The sequence below is a fragment of the Syngnathus scovelli genome, chromosome 3, assembly GCF_024217435.2.
Source record: "Syngnathus scovelli strain Florida chromosome 3, RoL_Ssco_1.2, whole genome shotgun sequence".
NCBI lineage: Eukaryota > Metazoa > Chordata > Actinopteri > Syngnathiformes > Syngnathidae > Syngnathus > Syngnathus scovelli.
The window spans coordinates 21,958,729-21,985,304 of NC_090849.1; the positions used below are offsets into that span (position 1 = coordinate 21,958,729).

The 26,576-nt window shown below is 45.3% G+C and overlaps 2 protein-coding genes across 3 annotated transcripts; one reads left to right on the forward strand and one right to left on the reverse strand.

The window, feature by feature from the left end:
* The first annotated feature begins 431 nt into the window (after window positions 1-431).
* bmp2k (BMP2 inducible kinase) lies at window positions 432-18,448 on the forward strand. 2 transcript variants are annotated; one of them, XM_049763053.2, is made up of 16 exons: window positions 432-1,267; window positions 4,915-5,033; window positions 5,302-5,407; window positions 5,473-5,615; window positions 6,477-6,598; window positions 6,869-6,950; window positions 8,144-8,276; window positions 8,551-8,654; window positions 8,724-8,803; window positions 9,016-9,164; window positions 9,809-9,993; window positions 10,070-10,207; window positions 11,391-11,584; window positions 11,737-11,891; window positions 12,001-12,108; window positions 15,014-18,448. In XM_049763053.2, exons 1-16 carry the CDS (start codon window positions 1,123-1,125, stop codon window positions 16,297-16,299), a joined length of 3,249 nt encoding a protein of 1,082 aa, XP_049619010.1. In that variant the 5' UTR covers window positions 432-1,122; the 3' UTR covers window positions 16,300-18,448. The 2 variants fall into 2 exon arrangements, with proteins under 2 accessions (XP_049619010.1, XP_049619009.1); XM_049763052.2 differs by having other exon boundaries at window positions 433-1,267; window positions 11,385-11,584.
* A 462-nt stretch (window positions 18,449-18,910) lies between these two features.
* paqr3a (progestin and adipoQ receptor family member IIIa) lies at window positions 18,911-21,556 on the reverse strand. The gene is made up of 8 exons (XM_049763362.2): window positions 21,366-21,556; window positions 20,687-20,900; window positions 20,280-20,442; window positions 20,018-20,173; window positions 19,656-19,853; window positions 19,478-19,568; window positions 19,198-19,394; window positions 18,911-19,082 (listed from the first exon to the last, which is right to left on the reverse strand). Exons 1-7 carry the CDS (start codon window positions 21,424-21,426, stop codon window positions 19,240-19,242), a joined length of 1,038 nt encoding a protein of 345 aa, XP_049619319.1. The 5' UTR covers window positions 21,427-21,556; the 3' UTR covers window positions 18,911-19,082; window positions 19,198-19,239.
* Between the last annotated feature and the right edge of the window lie 5,020 nt (window positions 21,557-26,576).

Sequence of the window (26,576 nt, forward strand, 5' to 3'; positions counted from 1 at the left end):
CCTTTTTGTTCATCTGGAACTCCCCCCCCCCCCCCCCACCTCAAGTTTGGCAGTAAAGAATGCTGGAAAATAGAAGTATGAGGCAAAATAACGTGGCGTGGCATGGAGAGTGAAAAAGTTTGAATGTAGATTTTACATTTGCATAACAGATTTATAACAAGTCTAGGAAAATTCAAGCAAATCTAACTTTGTCATAATCAAATCTTATTTCTTGCGATATTAACTCACTCCCGCCCGCAATAAATATTAATGTTGGAGTAATATAGTACATTAGCATAATTGGGTGAAATTACATTATTTTATTTTATTGTTTTGTTTTCTGCTGCTGGTCATTCATTACTAACTTACCAGCCAACTAGGGAGAGGAGGCGTGGCCACCTCAAGTTCGGTTGTCTCCCATTGGCCAACCCCGCCAGCCGCCCACTCGCAGCGCATTACTGTGGCCCGCGTCCACCACTCCGCTATTCGAGTGGAGGACTCCTCTCCGCGTACTCCTGACGACTTGAACCGCCACGAACAAACGAAAATGGCAGCGGGGAACAAGCGACGAGCTGCCGACGAGCCCGCCCCACGCCGCCTGCGCCTTGCTTGAGGCTCCGCCGGCTGGGAGGATATTCCTATTGAACGACGCCTGTTAGCTTGCCTGCCTGAAGGCTGGCTGGCTGGCTGGCTCACTAGCTGGTGGCTAGCGCGCCTCGTCGCGGCGTGGAAAGCCCCGCGACGCTGCCGCCACCGTTTCGGAGGACGACTCGGCTGCCTATAAAACAGCCACAGGAGGCTTCAACCCCTTGATGCGGATACATTTCTGTAATTTTCTTCGTTTTCTCCTAGTTTTTTAAAATATTTTTTTAAGCAGCGCCCATGCGAGTTAGCCGCTAGTGTTGCCCAAGCTAAGCAGCCTACACAGCCTGTCTGCCTATTGGTCTGTGCACGCTGTCACCCGCACGACTCGACTGAGAGTGTCTGAGTTCCCTACCCGATGCCGAGAGCCAGAAGAGGCTCCGTGGCTGAGGAGAGAAGGCTGGAGATAAGTAGATAGGACTGCACCCCTAACCACCACCTTTTTTTTGAGAGTTCAAGTGAGCCCCATTTTTGGCAGGCCTCATTAAAGAGAAACTTAAGATGAAGAAGTTTTCCAGAATGCCAAAGTCTGAGAGCGGAGGCCCTGGGGGAGCGTCCGGTTCTGGCTCCGGGCTCAACAGCTACTTCGGGAAAGTGTTCGCCGTCGGCCGGTATCAAGTCACCGTGGAGGAGCTGGTAGCCGAGGGTAAGTTGGCGAGACACGCCCGTCTCCCAAAAACACACTTCAACTTTTTTTGCAACTTTAGGAAACTTGCAGCAGCTGTAGTGTCCACTAAGGACCCCCCCCTAACCCTAACCCCCCCCCCCCCCGAAAACAACGCCCAAGCCCCTTATGTCAACAGCCACTTTGTCAAGCTTCGTTGGAACTACAAGCAGCCTGCTGCACTTTGACACACTTTTGAACCATAAAAAGTAATACACACACACACACACACACACACACACACACACACACACACACACACACACACACACACACCCACACACACACACCCACACACACAGTGAGGTAGGACGTGTGACTTGCACAGATTAACGCAGTCAAGAAGATAGTTGTCATTTGTTTGAGTCAAGTTGTGATATTTTGGGAACATAAGTTATGATTTGGCTTTTAGAAATTTTAAATAAAGTTTTGATATATTCAAGATAAGTTGTCATTTTGAAGATTAAAAACGTTCTTTTAAAAACAATAAGTTTAAAGGGAATGTAAGATTTTTTTTTCCCACAGAAATATCAACTTTATTAAAGATAAAGCTGGAAATGAATGATGCAAGTTGCGATCATTTTGATGAGCGTAAACTATGGCCTGGATCATCGTGCTTTAACCGGAGGGAAAAGGAGAATAGTTTGCGTTACCCCAAAAAAGTTCTCCTCCTCAATTCAATTTCAAAAACACGACAGTTTCTGGAACAAAAAAATTAAGATGAGAAGAACAAAAACTACATTTTCAAGACTAAAATGATTCACTTTATTTAGCCTCCCCATCATGTTTTCGTCCCAATGTAACCTTGTCAACCTGCTAAACCTGTTCCCGCTCGCTTCCCGGCCCTGAGTCATCCCATGCGGCCACGTGACCCGACAAGTTTGACCAGCGGGCCCGCTGATGTATGTGCTCCCGCATCTCGGATGCCTGCTGTAATTCCCCCTAGCAACAGCGTCACAACCGCAAATGACAAGATTTCCGTTGGGTTTGGTAGCCTAACAGGAAGTGAGGCAAAAATGTTACAATGCAATGGCAAAGATAACAAAAAAAAGAAGTCATGCTGCGTTTCCGTCATGTGACGCGTGGAGTGGCAGGTGGGGCTTGATGTGGCCCAAAAAGTGCTCATCTCGGCAGTCTGTTTTGGTGGAGTGTCAAGTTACAGAATGGAAGAACTATCGCAAAAAGAAACAAAGGGCGTCTGCCCTGGCAACTCGACGGCGGGCTTGTGTTGTTGTGTTAGCATTAGCATCAGGGCTAAGGTTACTGGTGTCATCTGAAATTTACTTGAATGATCACCCAAAGTTTTTTTACAAGACACCATATTTTAAAATGAGTAATTGGTTTGCTTATAATATTTATGTGAAAAATTTGTATTTTTATGCGTTGTTGCAATTCTTCCAAGTAGTTTTGCTCGCGTAAAGTTGTGACATGGCCTGTATTGATGAGCAATTTTTTTCATAAGAAGTTTTGATTCCGTGAGGATTGTCATCTGTTAACTGGATTCAATTCAAACATTTTAAAGAAAATAAAAGTAGCTTTTGCGCAAGAAAAAGATTGACTCGAGCAAAGTGGCCCTATTTTCCTGAGCATCGTTCTCCCTCGTCTCGGACACGCCGAAGAGTGCAGCTGCTCTTGTTGCTTGCACTCAGAGCTCATGTGATGTTTTGAGGCATTGAGAGCTTGAATGAAAATCACAAGGTTGCCACCGAGCGTTGACCTTCGACTGCTCGCCGTCTGTTCGTTCGATACCCGTTTGGCCGTTAAATCTTCATTTCAAAAGCGATTTGATTGGCCAAAAGTTGCTCTTGTTGTAATACTAAAATTGCAAAACTGAGAAAATATTATTAAAAAAACGTTATCCATAAAAAGACATTTTATGAAGGCGTTGCATTGTGAGAAACTTTGCAAGGAACTTGGCAGTTTACATTTTGCAACGGCTTATTTTACAGTAATTGTAAAAACAAAAGTCTGCTTGCTTCGTGTGTCTAAATAAAAACTAATTTAATCCTTTTGACACAATTAGCTGCGGAATCGGTTGCGGGTCTTATATGCTGATGTTCCGAGGGAACGCTTCTGGCCATCTGTCCGTTCCTGTGCGCCATAGAAAAGTAGCCGATGACCACGATTACCATACTGTACGCCTGCTGAATGCTCACATTGTGCCTCTTTTGTCAAGGAATGCCAGTGTGGGGAAAAAACAAACAAACAAAAACGCAGCCTGTGTTCCCGTGACGGGCATCATCGCCGCCTTTTGTGCTCACTCATTGAGTACGAACCAGTCGGAGCTAGATGCCGATGCTAACAATCGGTGCCAACAGTTGCTAACAGTTGGTTCATGAACTCAAGACGTACGAGCACTTCTGAAACATGGATTTTTTTTTTTATGGCTTAAAAAATATGTTTTTTTTAGTTGGCCTAAAAATGTCTACTTATTTGACCCTGTTGCCATGACAACAACACGGCGTCAAGGTTTACGGTAAAACGTCTGCTTTGAGGCCGCCGTTACCATTTGTTGAATGTGTCAGCTGCCTGTGAAAAAAAAAAATGTTCTCCTGAGATACCCCCCCCCCCCGTCACACCACGCCTCGTGTCTATTCTTAGACGGCCGCAATTTTTTGCTGCTGAGACTTGCTTGTCAAGGTCCGAACGCAACGTCAACGGGCAGGCGGCCTGAAGCCACCTTTGCAGACTGGGCCCACTTTGTCAAGCGCCAGGTCCCCCATTTAACTGGACTCTCAAAGGGGCGACATCACAATCAAAATACCCAAGCTCACATCGTACCTCAACTTTTTTATCCACGGCCGCTTTTTGTGTGCAGATTATCCCGCATCATAGCAAATCTCTTGAGGATTTGCTAAATGTCGTTGATCCTAAAGTCGTCTGCGCTAATTACCGACCAAAATCCATTTTCGAGGTGAGGCGGCATGTAACCTGGGCGGCTTGGGAACCTTGGGCATCATCCCGCTGAGTTTCGTGCCTTCCATAGTGTGAGCTCGTGTGACTCCTCTAAACTGGGTCATTTTTACTGGTCCACTTCCTCTACCGGTCTCCAGTGCAACATCCCTGGCCTCCTGATTGGCAGTGTGTATTTGGCAGCGGCTTGTACGACGCGCGGCTGATGTTTGCTAATCAAGTCACCATGACGAGGCAGGGGAATGAATCTGTTCTTTGTTTTTGTCCTTGGCGTCAGCGTGCATGCGGCGGCGGTCTCTCAGCTTCCTGGGTCAACGCTAACGTCACTGCCGCCGCTTCAAAGGGTGCGGTCCAGGGCTCGGCCGAGGTTTTGAGGGGTACCTCCTTTGTCTCAAACGTTGGAATGCGTGAGGCCCCCCCCCCCTGCTCTCCAGTTTTGTGGTTGGAGTGGACAAAGACCTAGCGGCGGCAATTTTAAGAGAACCTGATCCTGGAACAGGTGGCCTCACACAAACCGCCTCGGGCTGGAAACGAGTCGTTTGCTGTGATGCCATCCACCTGGAATTCGGACTTCACGGGATTCTCGCTCGCTACCATTGCATTAATTTTACGATTTAATTGATTTCAATGGTTTTGAACTGTATAATTTGGACGATTGAAATCTTCCAATCGGATGACTCACCTGTCCAACACGTTTTGTTTGTGTGTGTGCGCAGGAGGCTTCTCGGTGGTTTTCCTGGCCCGCACGCACAGCGGCATCCGCTGCGCCCTTAAGCGCATGTACGTCAACAACGTGCCCGACCTCAACGTCCACAAGCGGGAGATTACCATCATGGTGAGCGCCATGCTCCACGTTCACACTTTTGACGTCCGGTCAAATGGTCCAACGATAAACATTTTAAATGCTCGTTCTGGTCGTCAGTCAACGGAAAACCTTCTACAAATTAAGCACCCCACCAACTTGTTACAGTGGCCTAAGTATTTTTTTTATCCGCTACAATACATTGGTTGGGAACTGAGATCTTGTCTCCACCGACGGACGTCCAAAAGAATTGCTCACGCAAGCTTTTTAGTGGTCGCTATTGTTAATATGCACCGTGCAGAAGGAGCTGTCAGGCCACAAGAACATTGTGGGCTACCTGGACTCGGCCGTCAACACCGTATCGGACAGCGTGTGGGAGGTCCTCATCCTCATGGAGTACTGCAAAGGTATGTCCGCACGTCCTGTCCGCGAAATGGCGCCAAGGCTCAAGCGTGTCGTCGTTGCGTTTTAGCGGGCCAGGTGGTGAAGCAGATGAACCAGCGTCTGAACGTGGGCTTCACCGAGGCCGAGGTGCTGCGGATCTTCTGCGACACGTGCGAGGCGGTGGCTCGGCTGCACCAATGCAAGACGCCAGTCATCCACAGGGACCTCAAGGTAAGGCGCCATCTTGATTCAACCGCACGGAGTGAGAGCCAGCAGGCGTGTCTATGTTTGACTTAGAAAAAATCGAAACGCCTTCATTGCGTGCTGCTGTTTTGGCTAGCAACAGCACATAAACTCATTCCCCAAAATGGAACTGAAAACAGTAGGCGGAAGTGTGTGCACCGGTTCCAGACGGAGATGAATTGAATTTTGAAATGTGCTTGGTCAGCACAAGCACTTTGCGGATTGTTCCGGCGTCCTTCCCGCTTCCTCTGCCAGCTCGTCTTCTTATTTCCTTCCTCCGGTGCAGAAAGCCCCAAGCAGCCTCCCGCATGCTCCTCCTTCTCATCTCAGTGGCACAGCTTTCAGTCCTTCAGCTGGTCGATTTGAAAATTAGACATTGTTTTTCAATTTGATCATGCGTAGCTTGTTGGTGTCGCGTGATGATTTGCAATTAAATTTGAAACATCAATGTCATCACTCAGTAATTTGGGGAGGAGAAGTGAAGTGTGAAATTTGGTAGGCGTGTCCTTCATGAACGCTGCACAAAAAAGCTCTCCAGAAACCATGCCTGAAAAGAGACACAAGAACTTTTCGAGTGGTTTTGGTTTTTTGGAGCTTTTTCCAAGGCTTCAAAAATGCTCCAAGAGCTTCAGAAAATTCAGCCCTAGCTTAGTAAGGAGCCATTTAAAAGGCGAGTCGATGCCCAAAAGAGTCTGAAGAAGCCATACCCAAAAACATGCCATTTTGATGTGAAGCGGCGGCCATTTTAGATTTAGTCAAGTCCTTCTAGAATGTGGGAGGCATAGTATGTTCATAAGGAGACGGTTAGCATAAGAATGCCTCCTCAAGACCATGTAACCTCCTCGGCAGGTGGAGAACATCCTGCTCAACGATCAGGGTAGCTACGTGCTGTGTGACTTTGGCAGCGCCACCCACAAAGTTCTGCAGCCGCTCAAAGATGGCGTGACCGCCGTGGAGGACGAGATACGCAAGTGAGTGACGTGCTCTGTCTCGCTTCCGCTTGAGGAACCACTTCAAACGTGTTATTCCAGTTTTGGTTTTCATTTTCATTTCACCCGCACTTATTCAGACAAAAAATGAGCAGTTTTGCTCACCGTAGCAAACGTGGAACCGAACCCTAACTATTTTTAGTCTCGTTACAGCCATGGCATGTTTCAAAGTCACGTTTACGTCAGGAAAATTAGCAAGCTGCGTTGTCCTCAAAATGTCACTCATTGCCGCCTCCTTTTAACCGCCAACAGGTACACGACATTGTCGTACCGGGCGCCGGAGATGATTAACTTGTATGCGGGAAAAGCCATCACCACCAAGGCTGACATATGGGTACGTCTACGTGTGTGTGTCTCGCTCTCTCTCTCTCTCTTGCTATCTCGTTCTCTCGCTCTCTGTCTGTGTCTCACCCTGTCTCTCTTTCTCTCGCCCTCTCTCTCGCTCCCCCCCGTCCCTCTCGGTCTCAGGGCTGGTTTGTCCCGCTTGTCCTTCTTGCCGTTTACTCCGCCCCAACAGGTTCCTCCTCTTCCTCCTCCCTGCGGCCTCGCCCAACTCTTGTTTAACTTTGTGTCCCTCCTTAGTAAAAATTACACGACGACCATGTCAGACATCCCTTTTGTGATAATGAGGCCCAAGTGCGGATTTTGTTTTGAAGCTGAAAGTTGCGTTTGGAGCGCAGCGATTGAATTAACTTCATAATGCCGAATTACCCGATGTAGGTATTTTTCAAAAGTGTGCCTTTTAAGGGGTGTGGCCTCGCGAGTGATGTCAGCAACTGAAGTCAGTGGTGTTCTGCTTCGTTAGCTTAGATGAGACAAGAGTTGGGCAACAAACAGCGCTTCCTCCCTCTAGCACCGCCATACTTCCTGTCAGCCCCCTGCCAGCACGCTCACTTCCATGTTTGGAGCTTGTGTCAACACACAAACACGTCTGTCGGCTGCACAACACGGCGAGCGCTCGGAAGCACCAGAAGCCCTAAAGGCAACGGAAGGATTCCAAAGTGGGTTTTCTCTAAACTGCAGTGTTAGCACATTTCATTGCATCATTCATAAGCAGCCTGCAGACTTGTTTGTTTGGGCGGCCATATTGCTCAGGGCGGAAAAGTCACTGCCTGGCACGTTAGCTGAATAATGAATAGCTGAGTGGCTCCAATTGTGCCTGGAATTGTGTTCACAGCCACTGGAGCCACTTGCCATGAGCAACGAACGTTTGGGAGGCGTGTCCTTCATGAGGAAATCCTTAAATAATAGTCCGAAAAATAGCCATTTTGAGTTTTGGGGTCATTTCCAAGAGTCCTTTAAAGTCTCACATAGGTTTGCCCCAAAGCCCCACTTGATCTTCTAACATAAAATTAGGAACACATCCTGTGTACTGCACGTGCAATAAATATAGATAAATAAATAAGTCTGACATTTTGTTTTGAAGCAAGCTTCTTAGGACCAATGTGTGTGTTTCCAAGGAGCTCTGGCCCAAATGTGTCCATCTCAAAAGTAGACTTTCTAACTGTCAAATGTTTGTTTCTGCAGGCACTGGGATGCTTGTTGTACAAGCTGTGTTTCTTCACGCTTCCGTTCGGGGAGAGTCAAGTCGCCATATGCGACGGAACCTTCATCGTACCCGACAACTCCAAGTTCTCCCTCAAGTTGCACTGCTTAATCCGTAAGTCTTTTTCTGTGTCTTCACATTTGCCTATTGAGCTGAATATGGGCTGACACGGTTTTCACAAGCTAATCTGTGCACTCAGCCTTATTTGTGATTCGGGAATTATCTGTCTGTCCACAAGTCGAGCCTGTTAAAAGCAGTCACGACTTTGTCTGCTTGCTTGTTTTCCACTCACTTCGCCTTATTGGAGTAGAGCAATGGCTCCAGCTAGTGGCCGAAAGCAGAAACGCACCCCACTGTCCTCTGTAATTACAAGAACGCTTTCCTGCAGGATATATGCTCGAACCAGACCAGGAGGAGAGACCAGACATCTACCAAGTGTCCTACTTTGCCTTTAAATTTGCCGGAAAAGACTGTCCCGTGCCAAATATCTTTGTGAGTACAGGACAGACTGTGTGTTTTATTTCCAGTTTTTACCCATTGAGAGAATGACTGTCTTTCTAGAATTCTCCCATCCCCACGTCATTACCGGAGCCTCTCACGGCCAGCGAGGCGGCCGCCAAGAAGAGCATGACAAAAGCAAGGTACTGAATGGGAAATATACACCTTTGGAAAAATACGAAATAATTAGGGACAGATGGATCGATATTGGACAAAATAGACTAAATTGTTACAAAAGCATCATTAAGCCTACCCAAAGTGGTTGTAGAGTCCTAATTTGGGCCCCATTAAAACTTTTAACGTCTTTAGCCATTTCAAATCACCGCTAAAATTTTTATCATTTTATTTCATTCAGAATACGAGACTCGGTTGGCCCGACGGAGACCTCCATTGCCCCCCGACAGAGGCCAAAGGCGGCCAACAGTAACGTCCTGCCCCTCGCCACCGTCACACCTGTCAAGGTGACCGGGGCGCCTGCTGCGCCTGTCAGTAATGGGCAGAAAGGTGCGTCCCAAAACAAAACACTGCAAGAGGAGAAGGCAAACTAGCCCCTCCTGCTGGTCTTAAGGGTACATTACATTGTTTACGCCCATCCGTTGTTGAAGAGGCGTAAAACTAATAAATATTGTGTGGAAAATACAGAGATACTGTAAATATCAGACAAAAACAAGTATTAATAGAAGTTTTAAATATTGTTTAAAAAAAGAGAATTACTGGGTGAGGGCTGTCCATCCATTTTATAAAAATGTTATGCACAAACATTGAGACATTAAAAAGGAATAAAAGTAGTGAAAGTAGTAAACTTGAGGTGTAAAATACACAGAATAAATTGAGTTAATTGGAAAAGCACAAAGAGTAGGTGATTCAAAAGCATTATAAATTAAATTCAATAATACTGTAGAAAACATTAAAATAAAAATTGAAAAAAGGTCAAAAATATTTTGGACTTTTACAACAAATGAGTCAAACATAATTTGAAATATTAGCAAAGAGTAAATGTAATTAAAAATAAAATAGAATATACGTATGTATCCAAAAAAAATTGTATTTTGGGGAAAAATATATTTTGATATTGGGGGGGGACTGACAAAAATAACAGTCAAAGAAATAATGTAAAAAGACAGCACCGGTGTGATTTGTGTTGGAAGCGCCCACTCCTGGTTCAGGACAGCCTTGCGCGCAACCACAGCAGCAGCCTGGCAGTCAGCAGCACAGGGTGCTGCAGCAGCTGCAGCCGGGCGACCTGCGCCTGCAGCAGCTTCGCCAACATCACCAACACCAACAAGCGCTGCAGCAGCAACACATCAACGCGCAGCAACTCCAATACCTCCAGGTAACCTCGCCGCTCCCGTCACTGCTGTGAGTTCAGTTCTTATTTTGAAACAACACCCCCTCCCCTGCCCCCCAAGTACCAACAGGCCGTGCAGCAGTCCATACAGCTGCAGCAGCAGCAGCAGCAGCAAATGATGATGCAGCTGCAGCAGCAGCAGCAGTCCACGTATCAGCAGAGAGTCGCTCACGCCGCTCAGGCCCAGTACGCCGCCATGGTGAGTTGGCTGTTCGTCCATTTCCGCATAGCTTAGGAAAACTTGGCGCATCTGATGTGGCCGTAAGCCATCACAAATCCAAAAATGTGCTTTCACACAGTCATCTTGCATTTTATATCATTTGTGATGAAAATAAGAAAAATATATAGAATAGACAGATATAGAGGAAAAAAAACAAAAAAATATATCCACAAGAATGTACAACATGAGCGAGTCGCATAGCGACACGAATCATGCCAGGCCGTCTCCGTCCTCCCGCGCCCGTCAAGTGCGGCGCCGCCAGCAGACGCTCAGACTTAACTGTTGACTGGCGGCAATTTTTCACTGCGTTTCCCGCCAACGTTCGCCATCTGTTTCGGGCGGGTGGCAATCTGCCGCCACGAGGCGGCCAAAGCGAAGGGATTGAACAGAGGGTGGAAAGCCTGCGTGGGTTCTCCCACCCTCGGCATGCCGCCAAGTTCGCACGACGAGCAGTTTATAACCCCCAAACGCCGGCGATGTGATTTTCTTTTGCATCGTCGAGACTGGCTAAAATACAACACAGAAAAATAATCAGCAGGGAAACACGGTAATGTAGGAATCTATTAAAGGAATAGTACAGAAATATTTTAACAAAGATGTTGAAAAAATAATTTTGAATTCAAAAATGGAATAATTATTAGACAAGTATTTCAGAGAAAATACTAAAAAAACATCACCAAATTGTCTAAACTTAAGGACAGCGACTCTAATATCTAATTTCAACTAAAATCAAATATAGACATCTAACAAAAATATACCTGTAATGCTATTCATTTTACTATTAAATAGGAAAAAAATAACAATTCAGTAAAATGTAATGAAAAATAATTGAGGGGGGAAATCAGACGTAAATAACAAACACCAAAAACCACATGCAGATGTGACAATACAACGCAAAAATATGACCTTTCAAAAAACAAGTGAAAAAAGGCAAAAATAATCTAAAACAAATCTAAATGGAAAAGAAAATAGCCAAGCTGACTTTGTTTGACTTTGGCCGCCTCGTCACTTACCTCCCCTGCCACCCCCCCTCACCCTAGCTTCCCTAATCCAGAACTGCTCTCTAACAGCATTACGCCATCTTGTCGCTCTTCGCCATGTGCCACCAAATCATTGCCACCGTCCACTTTTCTCTCTCCCCAAACCCATTCACCAGCTGCAGGAGTACCAACAGGCTTTTGCTCATCATCATCATCAACAGCAACAACAACAACAACATCATCATCTCCCCACCTACATGTCCTCCCCACTGGAGTTCCAGGTGCCTCTGGGCTCCTACAATGCCACTACACCCACTTCCGCGACAGCCCACATGGGGGCGCCCTCGCCTGCAGAGCCAGCCTACAACAATCCCAGGTAACCTTCTAAGATTATTATTTAAAACTTGGGAAAGGAGTGTCAAAATATTCGGTATGACAGCCAAAAGGCAGTATTGAGGGGGAAAAAAAAAAAAAAAGAATTAAAGTAAGTAAATGATCTTTGTTGCCCACTTGGTCTCCCCCGTGTAGAACGCCTGTGCTGGCCTCGGACGCCATCACCCCTCCCCCCCTGAGTGCCAGCCACCCTCCCGACATGTCTCGCTGGAACCCGTTTGGCGAGGACAACTTCTCCAAACTGACCGAGGAGGAGCTGATCGACCGCGAGTTTGACATGCTCCGAGCAAGCAAGTGACTTTTTTCTTCGCTTATGACGGCATTATGCAAACTGGCGTCAGTGAATGGACCTCAACAGTTGACAAACGGCACGTACCAACGTTCATTTTCCCCGTGCAGACAACCCTGCGGAGAGAAGATCCAGCACGGAGACTGAGCGACTCCCATCCGCCGAGCCCCTCCCGACCGAGGACCTGTTTGGCTCCGTGCCCTTTGTGGCCAGCGCAGGCAAGTCTTAAGGAGTATCAGCCGCAAGGACCCCCACCCCTCTGTTCCCAAACCTGCTGGCCCTCTCTGAGCCAGAACGTCCGCCTCCCCTACCATCCACGGGAGAGCCTTGGGTTCTACATTAACTCTGATCGTCTTCCCGCTACGTCGGCTCACTTGCGCCTCCTTTGAGAGTGTAGAAAAGCGCTTCATATAATATTTTTTTTTTCTTTACTCAAACTATTTTTATTGGTTATTTTCACGGCAACTGCTTTCATATTAATCAAGCAGCCTTATAGGTCAGCAGCAAGAGATGATCTTTCATCAAAAAAAAAAAAAAAGCCACCGAAGAATGTAGCCAAGACTATTCAAGCTAAAGAGGCATCAGGCTCGCATGGCCGTCCTCGTTCAGCTTTTGTCGGCCTTAACATTATTTGTGTGAAATAAGTGAAATATCACCGTCCAATGTGAATTGTTACGTTCAAGCACGTTAGTAAGTTAGTCGGTGCGAAAGGTCGCAGTTAAAATTCCGAGATGCCCTTTTGGTTGGCAACAAAATGTAATCCATTTATGAAAAAAGCATTTTGTAGATTTGCCTCGCCACAATTGTCATCTTAAGCTGTTGGGTATACCAGGCTCGCTATAGTAATTAGCAAAATTCGGATAGCTCGCAATATACAAGCACGCTAATGTCGTTAAAGTTAGCCGTCGCAGCTAAAAACGTCGCACATGTGCACGTCATCCAGTACAGCTTGACGTGAAGTAATCAGCAAACGGAACCGCCGTCGCGAACGACAAACTCCTCCAGTGAGCTTCAGGTTAACGCGTGACTTGAAAGGCCGCCGCCGCTGAGCAATAATAGCTCGTGAGCCTCTTCCTGCTCTCAAAGTGAACGGCAACAGACGATCACCGTCGTTTGCGCCACCACATCAGCGTGGTACTGCTATGCTAATTGTTAAATGTGCTTGTTGTTTTTGTGCGATTTAGTTGAGTGCTCATTTACATGAAGTCGTACACTATGTATGAGTATGACCAAAAATTTGCATGACAAAACCAAATGCAAATTTCAAACAAGATAGGAGGGAAAAGTTCATTGGCCTCAATGCATTCCTAAAAAAGGTTGTGGAGTTTTAATTTGAAAAACTGTGACATGTTCCGTTGCGCAGTAGTCAAAGTTGCATCTTGGAGCATTTTTTTTTTTTTTTTTTTTGCAATGAAGTGCCTTTGCTGCATCATTTTATTCAGTGGACCAAACACGGCAATAACAAAACGGATGCGTTTTTTCGCTCTGAATTCCAACTGGCTGATGGCACATGAATGGAAGACATTATTTTTTTGTACTTGTCCACTTTTGTCCATACAATCCTAAAAGGGCTCTGGTTTGCCACCATTGCTTATCCCTTCCCCCCCCCCTTACGTTTTACCCTCAAAGGTAAGTCCCACCGTTTCCTCATTCAAGCACCTGCTTTTTCTGCGTTGTATTTTTTATTTTATTTTTATTTTTTTCCGTTTACATTTTTTTATTTTTTTTTACTACCATTCGCTCCTCCTCGCATGCGTCCGGCAGCCACGCTCAGAAACATCTTGTTCACGTGTACTGGTGGAAGATTCTAGAAGAAAACAACCCAATAGATGAACCCACATGTCGCTGTTTACATTTGTGCGTCTCATATTTTTTTCCCCCCTCGTTTTGTCTCAGGGTTTTTTGCTTTTGCCCCTTTTTTACAAGCTCAAAAAGAAAAAGCTACATGTTTTGAAAACATACTGCAGCTGGTACGTGGCCTGTAGAAGACACCATCTTTGTTTGGTTGTAAAAAAAATTTTTGTATCCTACTGTGAGTGTGGCTGTATTTCTTACAGAATGTTACAGAGAAATAAAACGCATTGAAAAACAAGACAAACAATCAAGAAAATTTGAATTATTATTTCTTTAATGTTCCACCACTACACATTGAAACAAGCAAGATGTTCCTGACGTGCTAGCTTGGCTGTCGTTCTGCGGTCACGGTTAAACGTTTTTGCTAATCCCGGAAATGAAAAGCGACGGCGGACATTAAAAATAAGTAACGCAATAAGTGACAAAGTTCTCCCAAACCGGAAACATCCCAAACTCTTTTGTGATAATTGGTAGTTTTTTCACTATCCCGCTAATAAACAAAAAAGCAGCAAGCCAAGCGGTACTGCTTGCGAATTTCCGCCGTGATTTTGACAAATCTTGTGCATGTGCTACCTAGCTTCAACATTTTGGTGAGTCCTGTCATGTAGTTTTGAAGGCTCCGTTTTAAGGCAGTCAGCCTTGTACTTGCGTAGTCCAGCCAAACAAGTGGCAATCAAAACAAACAAAAATCTCAGCCTAAAAATCTCATCAAGGCAGAACAATCTTGAACTCTTATGGATTTTTTTAAAATCTAATCTTGCTGACCAACTGACCAAAACAGAAGAAATGCAGAACGACCGTCGACGGTCATGGCAAAAAAAAAAAATTCCAATTGATGCTTCAATGAATTACGGAAACGGGTCGCTCGTGCAGTTTTTGCCATACCACACCAACAACCAAGCGGTGGCCACATTGACACTTTTTGGACCTGATGGAGGTAAGATATTTTTTTCTGTAGCTTCAGCTACAAGAATGCGGAATTGCACATTTTAGTTTTAATGTCAAGGTATTGTCAGTGACATGCAAGCTTTTCTTCATTTTAGTAAAGCGCAACGTAAATACGTAGTCTACTTTGAATGCAGACATTTTGTGGCGCACAATGTCGGCTGCTGGCCCTGATTTTAACGGGTGGGCTAAGTGTAAGAATTGACTCCTAGTGAAGAACTTCTCACTAACTCGTCTTCATGCTTTGAGATGTTGCAATTTTCTTCCAAAAACAAAAAGAGGGATTCCTCTGCTCCGACTTGAACGTTTGTATTGTTCCGCCAGGTTCCAATGTAGCAGCAGGCGATCCAACGAAACCCGAAGTCGTCGTTTCCATTCCAGCTTCTCTCGACGATCGGTCGCCAGTTCCGACAGCCAAGGAGCACAAGTCCATCAGGAGGGCCGACTATTCGGACAGCGATTTCGAGTCTGACCCTCCTTCGCCAAAAAGCAGTGAGGAGGAGGAAGAGCTGGTGGAGCCTGAGGAGTACGAAGGCACGATCAGCGAACATGGCGACGACACTGAGCCAGAGAATCAGGGCCAGCGGCCCCTCTTGATGGAGTCCGAAGAAGACGGCGAAGACGATGACAAGTGTAGTTTGGACTCTGACGACAAGGCGAAGAATCTCTCACAGAAGGAAGTTGCTACCAAGCGGGGGAATCGAGGCCAGTCTGGTCCAGTTCCAATGGACCCCCGGGACTCCCTGGCCTCAGTGGACGTCTTTGGTGCCGTTCCCTTCCTTGGCGGGGACTCAGTGGTGGGAGATATCTTTGCCAAGGCGCCTTTCCGGCAAGCCAGCCTCGAACAGCCACCGGCTGACGATTTCGACGTCTTCACCAAAGCGCCGTTCAGCCGGAATCTCTCCAAGAACGCCAGTGGCCAGACTCCGCCTGTTTCCCCCGAGAGCGTGGACGTCTTCGGCTTCAGCCCCTTCCAGCCAGGCGTCCCATTTCCTACCACATCCAGGAGCGCCGAGGACATTTTTCTACCATCCGCAGAGGACTCGCCGCGGCAACAGAGGTTGAAACAGCGCAGCCTCCAGAAGCTGTCGTCGCGCCAAAGGAAAACCAAGCAGGATGCCACCGGGACAGGGGGCGGAAAGCGGCACCACGGCACCCCCACGGGTGGAAGGAAAAGTGGAAAACCTGCCAAAGCCACATTCCGTACCCCGGAGCGGGTCCGTAGGCATAAGAAAGTGGGCCGGCGGGACTCACAGAGTAGTAACGAGTTCCCAAGTGATTCTAAAGAGAACATCAGCGTGGACGTGACCATTGCAGAAGGGAAGGACAACAGTGCCCAACTCCAAAAGGATGAGATTCTGGACCCCTTTGGAGCTAAACCCTTCCACCCTCAGGACGGAGGACGGAACGGAGGCCCCTACCCGGGGGGCCTCCCTGAAAGCAAGAGTGACCTGGGCACATCCTGGGCAGTGGCTCTTCACGGGGATCGTAGCACCACCGACGATTTTGGGGCAGTGCCTTTCACAGAAGTGGTGGTCTCTGCTGGGCCTCAGCAGCAGTCGCTGGAACTGGATCCGTTTGGCGCTGCACCGTTTCCATCCAAGCAGTGACTCCCACATCTCGCTCATATTCAATTATGACAGGTCGTTGTCACATAGCCCCTAAGATTGTCCAGTCGTGGAACAAACGTCTGACTTCCTAAGACCACTCAAATCCTGTGAAACGGCCTTGGAAGCCACATAGTAGCGGTTTTAACGCCAGAGAAACGTTAGCGACCCAACAAACTCTGATTTCTAATGTGTGACCACTTGTAAATCGTAGTTTTTTTTTTATAAAAGTGCCACCACGACAGTACTCTACTGGGGGAAAGTAAAACCATAGACAGGATGTCTTTGGGCTGACGTCCTTTGCTGTGCACGAGGAACATTGGCAAGCCGACAAACTGTGATTTCTAATGAAATCTTTTTAGGCTCGGTATCTCGAGCCTAACAAGCCGATAAACTAACTTGGAAGATGCCACCACTCGTGACCCAAATGTTTTTATTTAGCAAGCGGTAGGTACCCTGACACTCTGACTGGAGCATGCTTGGGTGGCTCTTTAAAACCACAGAGTGATGATTTAAGGATTTAGGTTAACGACAACCGTTTGCTCGTGTACCTCCTGTCGAGATTATTCGGAACCCTTTGGGTCCATGTCCAGGCTGGGGTGATCCAGTCACCCCCAGTGGAAAGTCCTGGGTGGTGTGGTGCACCTGTTAAGAAACCCAACAAATGTGATTTTGTAATATACTGGACGTAGCGACCAGTCTGTACAGGCAAGCCCACTTTACACGGACCCAAGATTGTGTTGGATCCCTTTGCGAGGCCCACATGGTGCCAGACAGGCACTGCCAGTAGGAAGTTTTGGTGCACTGTCCTTCGCTACATTTGAGAAACTCCTACTGTGATATCTAATGCACAACTGTTCCAAGTCCCATCATTTTTGTTGTATAAGCAGGACTCCACAATGCCAAATCCCGAGTTACGCTCTAAAACCAATGGCCAAGGTCTTTAGGGCCAAGATTTTTTTTTTGTAATATTCAAGAACCATTAGCAACCTTCCAGTTGTGATTTCAAATGTGCCACTCTTCCACTGGTATTGCGCTGAGCGACCAGTCTGTTTCTCTGCTTCTCTGAGATCAATGTGGACCTGGAGACCACCAGGGAGCACTCCCAGGCGCCGCCTTTGGGGTGTCTTCACCAGAAATGTAAAACCAAGGGTGGACTTTGGGATTCTTGCCTCCACTGAAGCAGTAGCAAGATTGCCAAGACCACTTTCTGTGGATAAAATTATTTTGGGTCTTGTTTTTCCTTGTCTGCCTGAATCTAAGACAGACATGTGAAACGTCACCACTGGAAAGTCCCAGTCTGCGCTTCACGGGAAACTATAAGACCATGGACAGTTCCCTTCATGTTCAGACTTGTGGTAGACATCTTCCAAACCGGCTTTCACCAATAAGTGACCCGCTCGCACGCATGTCTTCCTAAGGGCGGGGTGGGGCACCCAACACTGCCGACACCTCTTAAATCCTGTGGAGGGACTCTGGAGTTTGCATATCGTTTTAGCTGTTTTTATGCTGCAGAAGCGACCTTCTCCAAACTGTGATTTCTTATGTGCGACTGTTCCGCTCACGTACGCTCTTTGTATGACAGTGGTACCTTGACTTACGAGTGCCTGAAAGTTTCTCTAGTTACAAGCCTTCGCATGTTTATTTTTTTTTGTTTACTTTGTGTTGTGAGCCAAAATTGGAGTATTAAAGGTACCGTAATGTCCTCGCACGTGAGCAAGGAGAGACGCTGTTTATTTGAGCAATTGCAAACAACAAAACTTGTAATGCAAGGTACCACTGTACGTATTTCGCACCGCAAAGCCTTACTAGCATTTCTATACGGGAGAGCCTTTGCTTGCACAGTACCTCGGGAAAAGTTTAACCACTTTTTGTTTTGTTCTTGAGGCATCCCCCCCCCTCTTCTTTTCTATGCATGTCACCATGGACCAGAAGGGATCGTTTTTTTTTCTCACGTTGGCTCTGGGAACTGTGGTGATTTTTTTTTGTGTGTGTGTGTGTATTTAATTTGGAACGTTTCTGCAACCACTCTCTCCCAAGTGCTCTATTTTGATTGTAAGACACAATCCAATATTTGCAGGCTAATGTTTTGGGTTTTTTTTCAAATTATGTATGGAAAATGCTTGAGTTCAAATATATTATTTGAGAAATTTGACAGAATATTTTTGCTCATCACAACACAGCTCATTCTTTACCTCACACTTTTTATTTGGAGTTACACAAGAATAATTTAATACAAAAGAAGTTTATCTACATGAAATAAGTCTTTCTTTAAACATGTACTCATGCTTACAAAAAAAAAAAAAAAAACAAGCGGATACTGATGCAAAGGGATCACTTAATACACAAAGACGGGAACATTGCACACGACCCGAGTGGAACTAGAGACAATAACTATGATAGACGAGTCAGTCTAGCATAGTCCAGATTTATAATAGTCCAGTCGAGGACATCATGGGATAGTCAAGTTGTACTATAAGGTTTAGTGTATTCATAGACTGGCCCAGTCTGTCATAGTGTCGGGCAGGGTAGAAAAGTTGTATATGATTATCAATTGTTAGTGGCTGGCTATTTTGCTACATTGCTTGTTTTTTTTTGTTTGTTTGCTAACAAAGACAAGATTAGCTTTTAACTTGTCTGTGGCGTACAATCAGCAGCAACATTTTCTGATGGTATTTTGGAGTTAATGTCATCATTGACCGCCAAAGAAATTTGCGGCGTTGTCTCTTGTCCTGAACCGGCGCGCTCTTCAGCAGCAGTGCATGCTGGGGGCAATTGAGCAGTTTCTGTAAAAAAATAGATAGGACTATAGACCAGTCTAAGATTGGAATAGTTTTGTTGTATTCTGTTTGAGTCTATAGTAATGTAGGAGTGTAGCATGGCATTTCAGTCTAATCTTACTGTGACTATAAAAGCGTGTCGTGTCGTCGTTTTCCATGTAGGCTAGGAGTGTGCGTTGGTCCCAACGAGGATGGCGGGGCATGTATGTCTATGTCTGTAGGCCATGATGTAACAAGACGACTGGTGCCACCAGTAGAACATGAGCAGAAGCAGCACGTGCCACAGCTGGTGGCTGGAGCCCACAAGGTTCAGCTGGCCTGAAGCGACACGGTAGACACAATTTAGCCCAAAAGCTCTTTTTTTTTTTACCACACTCGCCATTCCCGCTGTGATGGCTGACCTGGGAAGTATCGTTCAGGCACTTTGGAGATGTAGAAGAGCAGCGCCAACACCGCCATCAAATACATGACCAGCACGCGCGGGATGAAAGACTGAGGAAATCCAGCAACAACAGCTTTAAAATAAGATAAAGAAACAGAGAGAGAAAATAGGAATGACGGCAACAAGCGCTCGCTCACTTGCACGAGGTCTGTGGAGAAGCCACCGGCATCGTAGACAAAGTGCAGGACGGGCACCAAGCCGCTTGACGCCAGTGCGCAGAAGGCCAAGCGGCGAGGCCGGCGCCACTGCTTGCTTAGGAAGTTGGGGTGGATGTGCGCCAAGAACACAGCCAGGATCATTGCCAGCACTGTAACCAGGTACACCTGCCGCCAGTACTAACACAGAACAAAAAAGAAAGGTCCTTTAAGCAATTTTAAAAGCAAGAAATATGAGAATCTCGTATCACTAATCAAAAAGAAAAACAACAAAAGAAAATTGCAGAATTGTCTGTGTCACTAATCCACTTTTATTTCCTGGTGAACATTGGTAGCGTGCTCACGTTATTGCAGTAGAATGCATAGAAGACGGCGGGCACGTAGCAGCCCAGGATGCCCACTGACACGCCGGCATAGTCCAGCGCCATCCAGCGTCGGCCCGTCTTCTCCGAGCGGTGGCAGCGGAACACGTGGTAGCCCGCTGAGCACAGCAGACACAGCTGGAGACACAGCGGTCACAGGTTAGCTTTTGACAGCCTCTTTTATAAGCATGACAAAAATGAAGTGATCACAGGTTGTTTTTTTTAAGGCAAGGGAAACGTGAACCTGGAAGCAGAAGAGTCCCACGGAGTAGATCACGTAGTCCTCGCGCGAGACCCCTAGCTGGGGCAGGACTTGTGCCATGTGGTACACGGCCAGGAAGAAGAAGAAGAGGAAGCCCAGCAGGTGAGTCCAGATGTTCACGGTCTCATTGGACAGGATGAACAGGCTGGCAAACACACATACAGCACTCACGTCAAAAATAAATGTCTTGTCTCAGTGCCAAGGTACTTTGTTTAAGGAACCCAACATCTAGTAACTAGATTCTAGTTACACAAATAGCTCAGATGGACCCTGAAAACTAATCAGATGTCTAACTGATGAGCTGAGTGATGTATTATCAGTCCAACTATTTAGCAATCTCTCTGACCTACCAGCCCATCACCCAAGCATTTCCCCGACCTGCCACTCACCTCTTGATGCAGAGCCTGGAGGGCAGGTAGGCCCTGTATCCATCCGTGATGTACGGGTTCTCGCGCAGGTAACCCGGGATCTGCTCGTAGGTGTATAGGCGGATCCCGCGGGGTACCAACACTGGCCAGTACTGGTAGCCCCCCAGCTCGATGTAGTGGGTGGTCTGAGCGCTCTTCTGAGGCATGATGGCGGTGGGGGGCACTTTCTTCGGAGCTAAGGCACAAGACAAAACAGGTCGGCAAAATAAGTTATGATTGAATCTCAACAGCATTACTTTTAGCAAATGCGAAGTCAGAATTTGAATTGATCTATTTCCACTTTTACCAGCGTCATTTACTTATGATACGCAAGTTCATGTATTTTTATATAGATCACATCTAACGTTGTTGGAACCAAAAAAAAAATTAACAACTGCTGACTATGCAGTTGCTAAAAGCGCAACAATAATGGTTGCCATTCAACAGATATTTGCTCTTCCTTTGCGAACGACGCAGTGCCGCATAAGATCCAACTTATCTGGAAACTTTAATTAGAATATTCCCCATCATAATAGAGTACGTAAAGAAACGCAAGAGGTTCCAATTGAGTTTGAAAACGACTGAGTCTTATTTAGGGATTTTACAACAAGCTAGCTAATTTGTCGACTTGTTCTGCCGACATAAATGAGGATTAACTCACCTTTCAACTTGGCATAAGTACACTTTGTTCCATTTGGGGTCTTATAAAACCCGCTGTACATTTATAACTAAAATAAATGAACCGTAACTTAAAATACTGTGCTACGACGTTGAAGTTGCAGCTCCATCGTCTCCAAATCAGGACTGACGTCATCGCTAAGAGGACCCATCTCGCCTCCTCAATCGTGTTGGCTCGTGAATGACCGATTCGTTCAAAAGAACGAATCATTTTAGTGAACGATAGTGAGTGATTTGCACTTCCAGTTCATCCAAATTTACATGTATTATTATTATTATTTTATTTATATTAAAACTTGCCTGGTGTTTTATTCCTTGTTTTTATATTCGCCAATTAAAACATAAAAATCAGACATTTGGTTAACTGCTTTATATGACAATATGTATGTGTTTTATTAATTCTCAATAAAACCACTGAACGAAACGTCTCGTTTGCATTTCTGACTGGCTGCAAAAAATAACGAAAAAAAAAAAAAATAGAAGAGTGATCAACGGGATTTGAACCCGTGACGCAAAGAAATATGAACAGTTTACTAGCCAGAACCTTAACCACTGTGCTATCGTGACACACAGCAATCCCACCAAATGATGTTCAATATAGCCAACGACACTAAATTACCCGGCGAGGGTCCGCGTTGATCTGACCCGCCCATGTTAACGGGGGGGGGGGGGGGTGGGGTGGGGGGGGGCTCTAATGTTACCATTGCCCGATGCGATAGTGTTGGCTCGTGAGTGAACAATTCGTTCAAAATATCTTTTCAGTGAACGAGATTGAACGAATAACTTCCTAAAGTGATTCGTTCTTTTTTCAAGTTCATATGACTTCAACCAGTAGGTGTCAGTAATGCGCATTGAAGCTGGTGCCACCTCGCCGTAAAACAAAACAAAGAAGAAAATGACGTAACTTCCTGTTCACGAACGAGTCGTGAATTGCATTTCCCGTACACCAACTGAAAGGTTATGTGATCGAACGAGACAGTGATTTGCATTTCCAGTTCATCGCGAGAAGGCATCAGTGAGGGAACGAATCCTGACTTTCCCGTTCGCGAAAGCGATGATGGGTCACCTGCCTTCCTTCCCGTGCATCTACGGATCAGTCTGTGAACGTGTTGCGTCTCCCTCCTGGCGTGAACTACGTAAGCCAGAATGCAGATTTACGATTTGCCAAGGAAAGAAAGAACAAGAACCACTCAGTGAAACACCACTTCTTTTATGCGCGTTTTCTCCAAGCTAATGGCTAACTTTATTGCATGAAGGGATGCGCCGTTATGCAACAACGGGGAGATTATACTTATCTTTGGGTAATCTTGATTTTATCAAAGTCAAAGTCTGCTTTATTGTCAATTTCTTCACGTGCCAAGACACACAAAGAAATTGAAATTACGTTCCCACTATCCCACGGTGACAAGACATAGTACACAATATACATACAAGTAAACAACACAAAAAAATAAAAACAAGAAGGCACAAACAATGAATAAATAAGAGTGATGGATAAACAATACAACACTTATAACACTTGTAGTAGTTTTTAAATAACGTGTATGCATATATATGCCTAAATATTGTTATCCAATATATCTACTGCAATTTCACATTGGATTGCTGGTTTGAAATTTACTTTTATTATTATTATTATTTTAATAAACATTAAAACCTGTTAAAACTTGTCTGGTGTTTTAATCTGACATTTGGTTAACTGCTTTATATGACAATATGTATAAGTGTTTTACGTTGTGTAATATGTGTTGGTGTCCCCCCAAATAAAGAGCAAGTCAAATACACATTCTTGACACGTAAAAAAAATGCATAAAGTTATTAGGTACACCTGAAAATGGTGGCGTACCTAATGGAGTGTCCATGTGACGTCACATATCAACCAGCCAATCAGGAGGTGGGGGTGAGGGCGGGTGTGGCACTTTTCACTTTCACTTCAGCTTTGGCCATGATTTTTCCCTAATGAAGTGGCCTGTTATTAGGTACACCTAAAAATGGCGGCGTACCTAAAGGAGTGTCCGTGTGACATCACAGATCAAACAGCCAATCAGAAAGTGGGGGTGAGGGCGGGTGTGGCACTTTTCACTTAAACCAGTGGTGGCGACCTCCAGTCCTCGAGGGGCCGCGTTCCAATATGTTTTCCAAGTGACCCTCGTTAAGCGCACCTGCGTGAAAACTTTTAGCTTCTTTTGAACGTGAAAGGAGCTAAAAGTTTTCACGCAGGTGCGCTTAACGAGGGAATCACACGGACACTCCATTAGGTACACCGCCATTTTCAAGTGTACCTAATAACAGGCCACTTTATTAGGGAAATATCATGGTCAAAGGTCACAGGTGTCAAGCTCTAGTCCTCAGGGCCGCGTTCCAACATGTTTTCCAAGTGACCCTCGTTAAGCGCAGGTGCGTGAAAAGTTTTAGCTTCTTTCACGGTCAAAAGGAGCTAAAAGTTTTCACGCACCTGCACTTAACGAGGGAATCACACGGACACTCCATTAGGTACACCGCCATTGTCAAGTGTACCTAATAACAGGCCACTTTATTAGGGAAATATAATGGTCAAAGGTCACTGACGTCAAGCTCTAGTCCTTGGGGCCGCGTTCCAACATGTTTTCCAAGTGACCCTCGTTAAGCGCAGGTGCGTGAAAAGTTTTAGCTTCTTTCACGTTCAAAAGGAGCTAAAAGTTTTCACGCAGGTGCGCTTAACGAGGGAATCACGGACACTCCATTAGGTACACCGCCATTTTCAAGTGTACCTAATAAGAGGCCACTTTATTAGGGAAATATCATGGTCAAAGGTCACAGGTGTCAAGCTCTAGTCCTCAGGGCCGCGTTCCAACATGTTTTCCAAGTGACCCTCGTTAAGCGCACCTGCGTGAAAACTTTTAGCTCCTTTCACGTTCAAAATGAGCTAAAAGTTTTCACGCAGGTGCGCTTAACGAGGGTCACTTGGAAAACATATTGGAACGCGGCCCCTCGAGGACTGGAGGTCGCCACCACTGGTTTAAGTGAAAAGTGCCACACCCGCCCTCACCCCCACTTTCTGATTGGCTGTTTGATCTGTGATGTCACACGGACACTCCTTTAGGTACGCCGCCATTTTTAGGTGTACCTAATAACAGGCCACTTCATTAGGGAAAAATCATGGCCAAAGCTGAAGTGAAAGTGAAAAGTGCCACACCCGCCCTCACCCCCACCTCCTGATTGGCTGGTTGATATGTGACGTCACATGGACACTCCATTAGGTACGCCACCATTTTCAGGTGTACCTAATAACTTTATGCATTTTTTGTACGTGTCAAGAATGTGTATTTGACTTGCTCTTTATTTGGGGGGACACCAACACATATTACACAACGTAAAACACTTATACATATTGTCATATAAAGCAGTTAACCAAATGTCAGATTAAAACACCAGACAAGTTTTAACAGGTTTTAATGTTTATTAAAATAATAATAATAATAAAAGTAAATTTCAAACCAGCAATCCAATGTGAAATTGCAGTAGATATATTGGATAACAATATTTAGGCGTATATATGCATACACGTTATTTAAAAACTACTACAAGTGTTATAAGTGTTATATTATTTATTCATCACTCTTATTTATTCATTGTTTGTGCCTTCTTGTTTTTATTTTTTTTGTGTTGTTTACTTGTATGTATATTGTGTACTATGTCTTGTCACCGTGGGATAGTGGGAGAAATTTCGAGTTCTTTGTGTGTCTTGGCATGTGAAGAAACTGACAATAAAGCAGACTTTGATAAAATCAAGATTACCCAAAGAGAAGCATAATCTCCCCGTTGTTGCATAACGGCGCATCCCTTCATGCAATAAAGTTAGCCGTTAGCTTGGAGAAAACGCGCATAAAAGAAATGGTGTTTCAGTGAGTGGTTCTTGTTTTCTTTCCTTGGCAAATCGTAAATCTGCATTCTGGCTTACGTAGTTCACGCCAGGAGCGAGACGCAACACGTTCACAGATTGATCCGTAGATGCACGGGAAGGAAGGCAGTTGACCCATTGCCTCGTTCGCTAACGGGAAAGTCAGCATTCGTTCCCTCACTGCACTGATCCGTTCTCGCGATGAACTGGAAATGCAAATCACTGTCTCATTCGCTCACATAACCGTTCAGTTGGTGTACGGGAAATGCAATTCACGACTCGTTCGTTAACAGGAAGTTAAGTCATTTTCTTCTTCGTTTTGTTTTACGGCGAGGTGGCACCAGCTTCAATGCGCATTACCGACACCTACTGGTTGAATTCATATGAACTGGAAAAAAAGAACGAATCACTTTAGGAAGTCACTCTCGTTCACTGAAAAGATCTTTTGAACGAATTGTTCACTCACGAGCCAACACTATCGCATGACAGCTGTTGCTGAGCTCCCATCGGGCAATGGTAACATTAGAGCCCCCCCCCTTAACATGGGCGGGACAGATCAACGCGGACCTTCGCCGGGTAATTTAGTGTTGTTGGCTATATTGAACACTATCTGGTGCGATTTCTGTGTGTCACGGGAGCACAGCGGTTAGGCTTCTGCCAAGTAAAGTATTCATATTTCTTTGCGTCACGGGTTCAAATCCCGTTGATGACTTTTCTATTTTTTTTTTTGTGTGTGTGGTTTTTTTTTTGCAGCCAGTCAGAAATGCAAACGAGACGTTTCGTTCAGTGGTTTTATTGAGAATTAATAAAACACATACATATTGTCATATAAAGCAGTTAACCAAATGTCTGATTTTTGTTTTAATTAGTGAATATAAAAACAAGGAATAAAACACCAGACAAGTTTTAACATAAATGTTTATTCAAATAATAATAATAATACGAGTAAATTTCAAATTTATTTGATTTATAAAAAAAAATAGGATCAGCGTGTGTGTGGGGGGGACGATTCTTTTGAGTGAACTGATTCTAAAGATTCAGTTCACTTAAAAGAACTGGACTGCACATCACTACTCCTCAACACAGGGGCGTCCGAAGAGGGCCTGAGTAAAATTACACCTACGGTCAATGGATCACTTAATCCTTGTTATTCATCCCCTTTGTTTTTACATTTGGGTGCGCAAACGTGAATAGGGGAAAAGAAAAGAAGCAAAACACAGACGCGCTCTTGAATTTTTAAAAAAAATATATTTTAATTATAACCTTAAGAATATGAAAATTACGTTCTTTAGTAACGGTGGATTTGAAAATGCA

What these genes read in the sequence shown, in the direction of transcription:
- bmp2k (XM_049763052.2), top strand. Translation starts at nt 1,123, where the DNA reads ATGAAGAAGTTTTCCAGAATGCCAAAGTCTGAGAGCGGAGGCCCTGGG. An exon ending in TGTCAGTAATGGGCAGAAAG is followed by an intron (nt 9,165 to 9,808) that starts GTGCGTCCCAAA and finishes TTGTGTTGGAAG; the next exon opens with CGCCCACTCCTGGTTCAGGA. An exon ending in CCAGCCTACAACAATCCCAG is followed by an intron (nt 11,585 to 11,736) that starts GTAACCTTCTAA and finishes TCCCCCGTGTAG; the next exon opens with AACGCCTGTGCTGGCCTCGG.
- paqr3a (XM_049763362.2), bottom strand. Translation starts at nt 21,426, where the DNA reads ATGTACAGCGGGTTTTATAAGACCCCAAATGGAACAAAGTGTACTTAT. An exon ending in TCTCCACAGACCTCGTGCAA is followed by an intron (nt 19,569 to 19,655) that starts GTGAGCGAGCGC and finishes GGATTTCCTCAG; the next exon opens with TCTTTCATCCCGCGCGTGCT. An exon ending in GCCTGAACGATACTTCCCAG is followed by an intron (nt 19,395 to 19,477) that starts GTCAGCCATCAC and finishes GTGTCGCTTCAG; the next exon opens with GCCAGCTGAACCTTGTGGGC.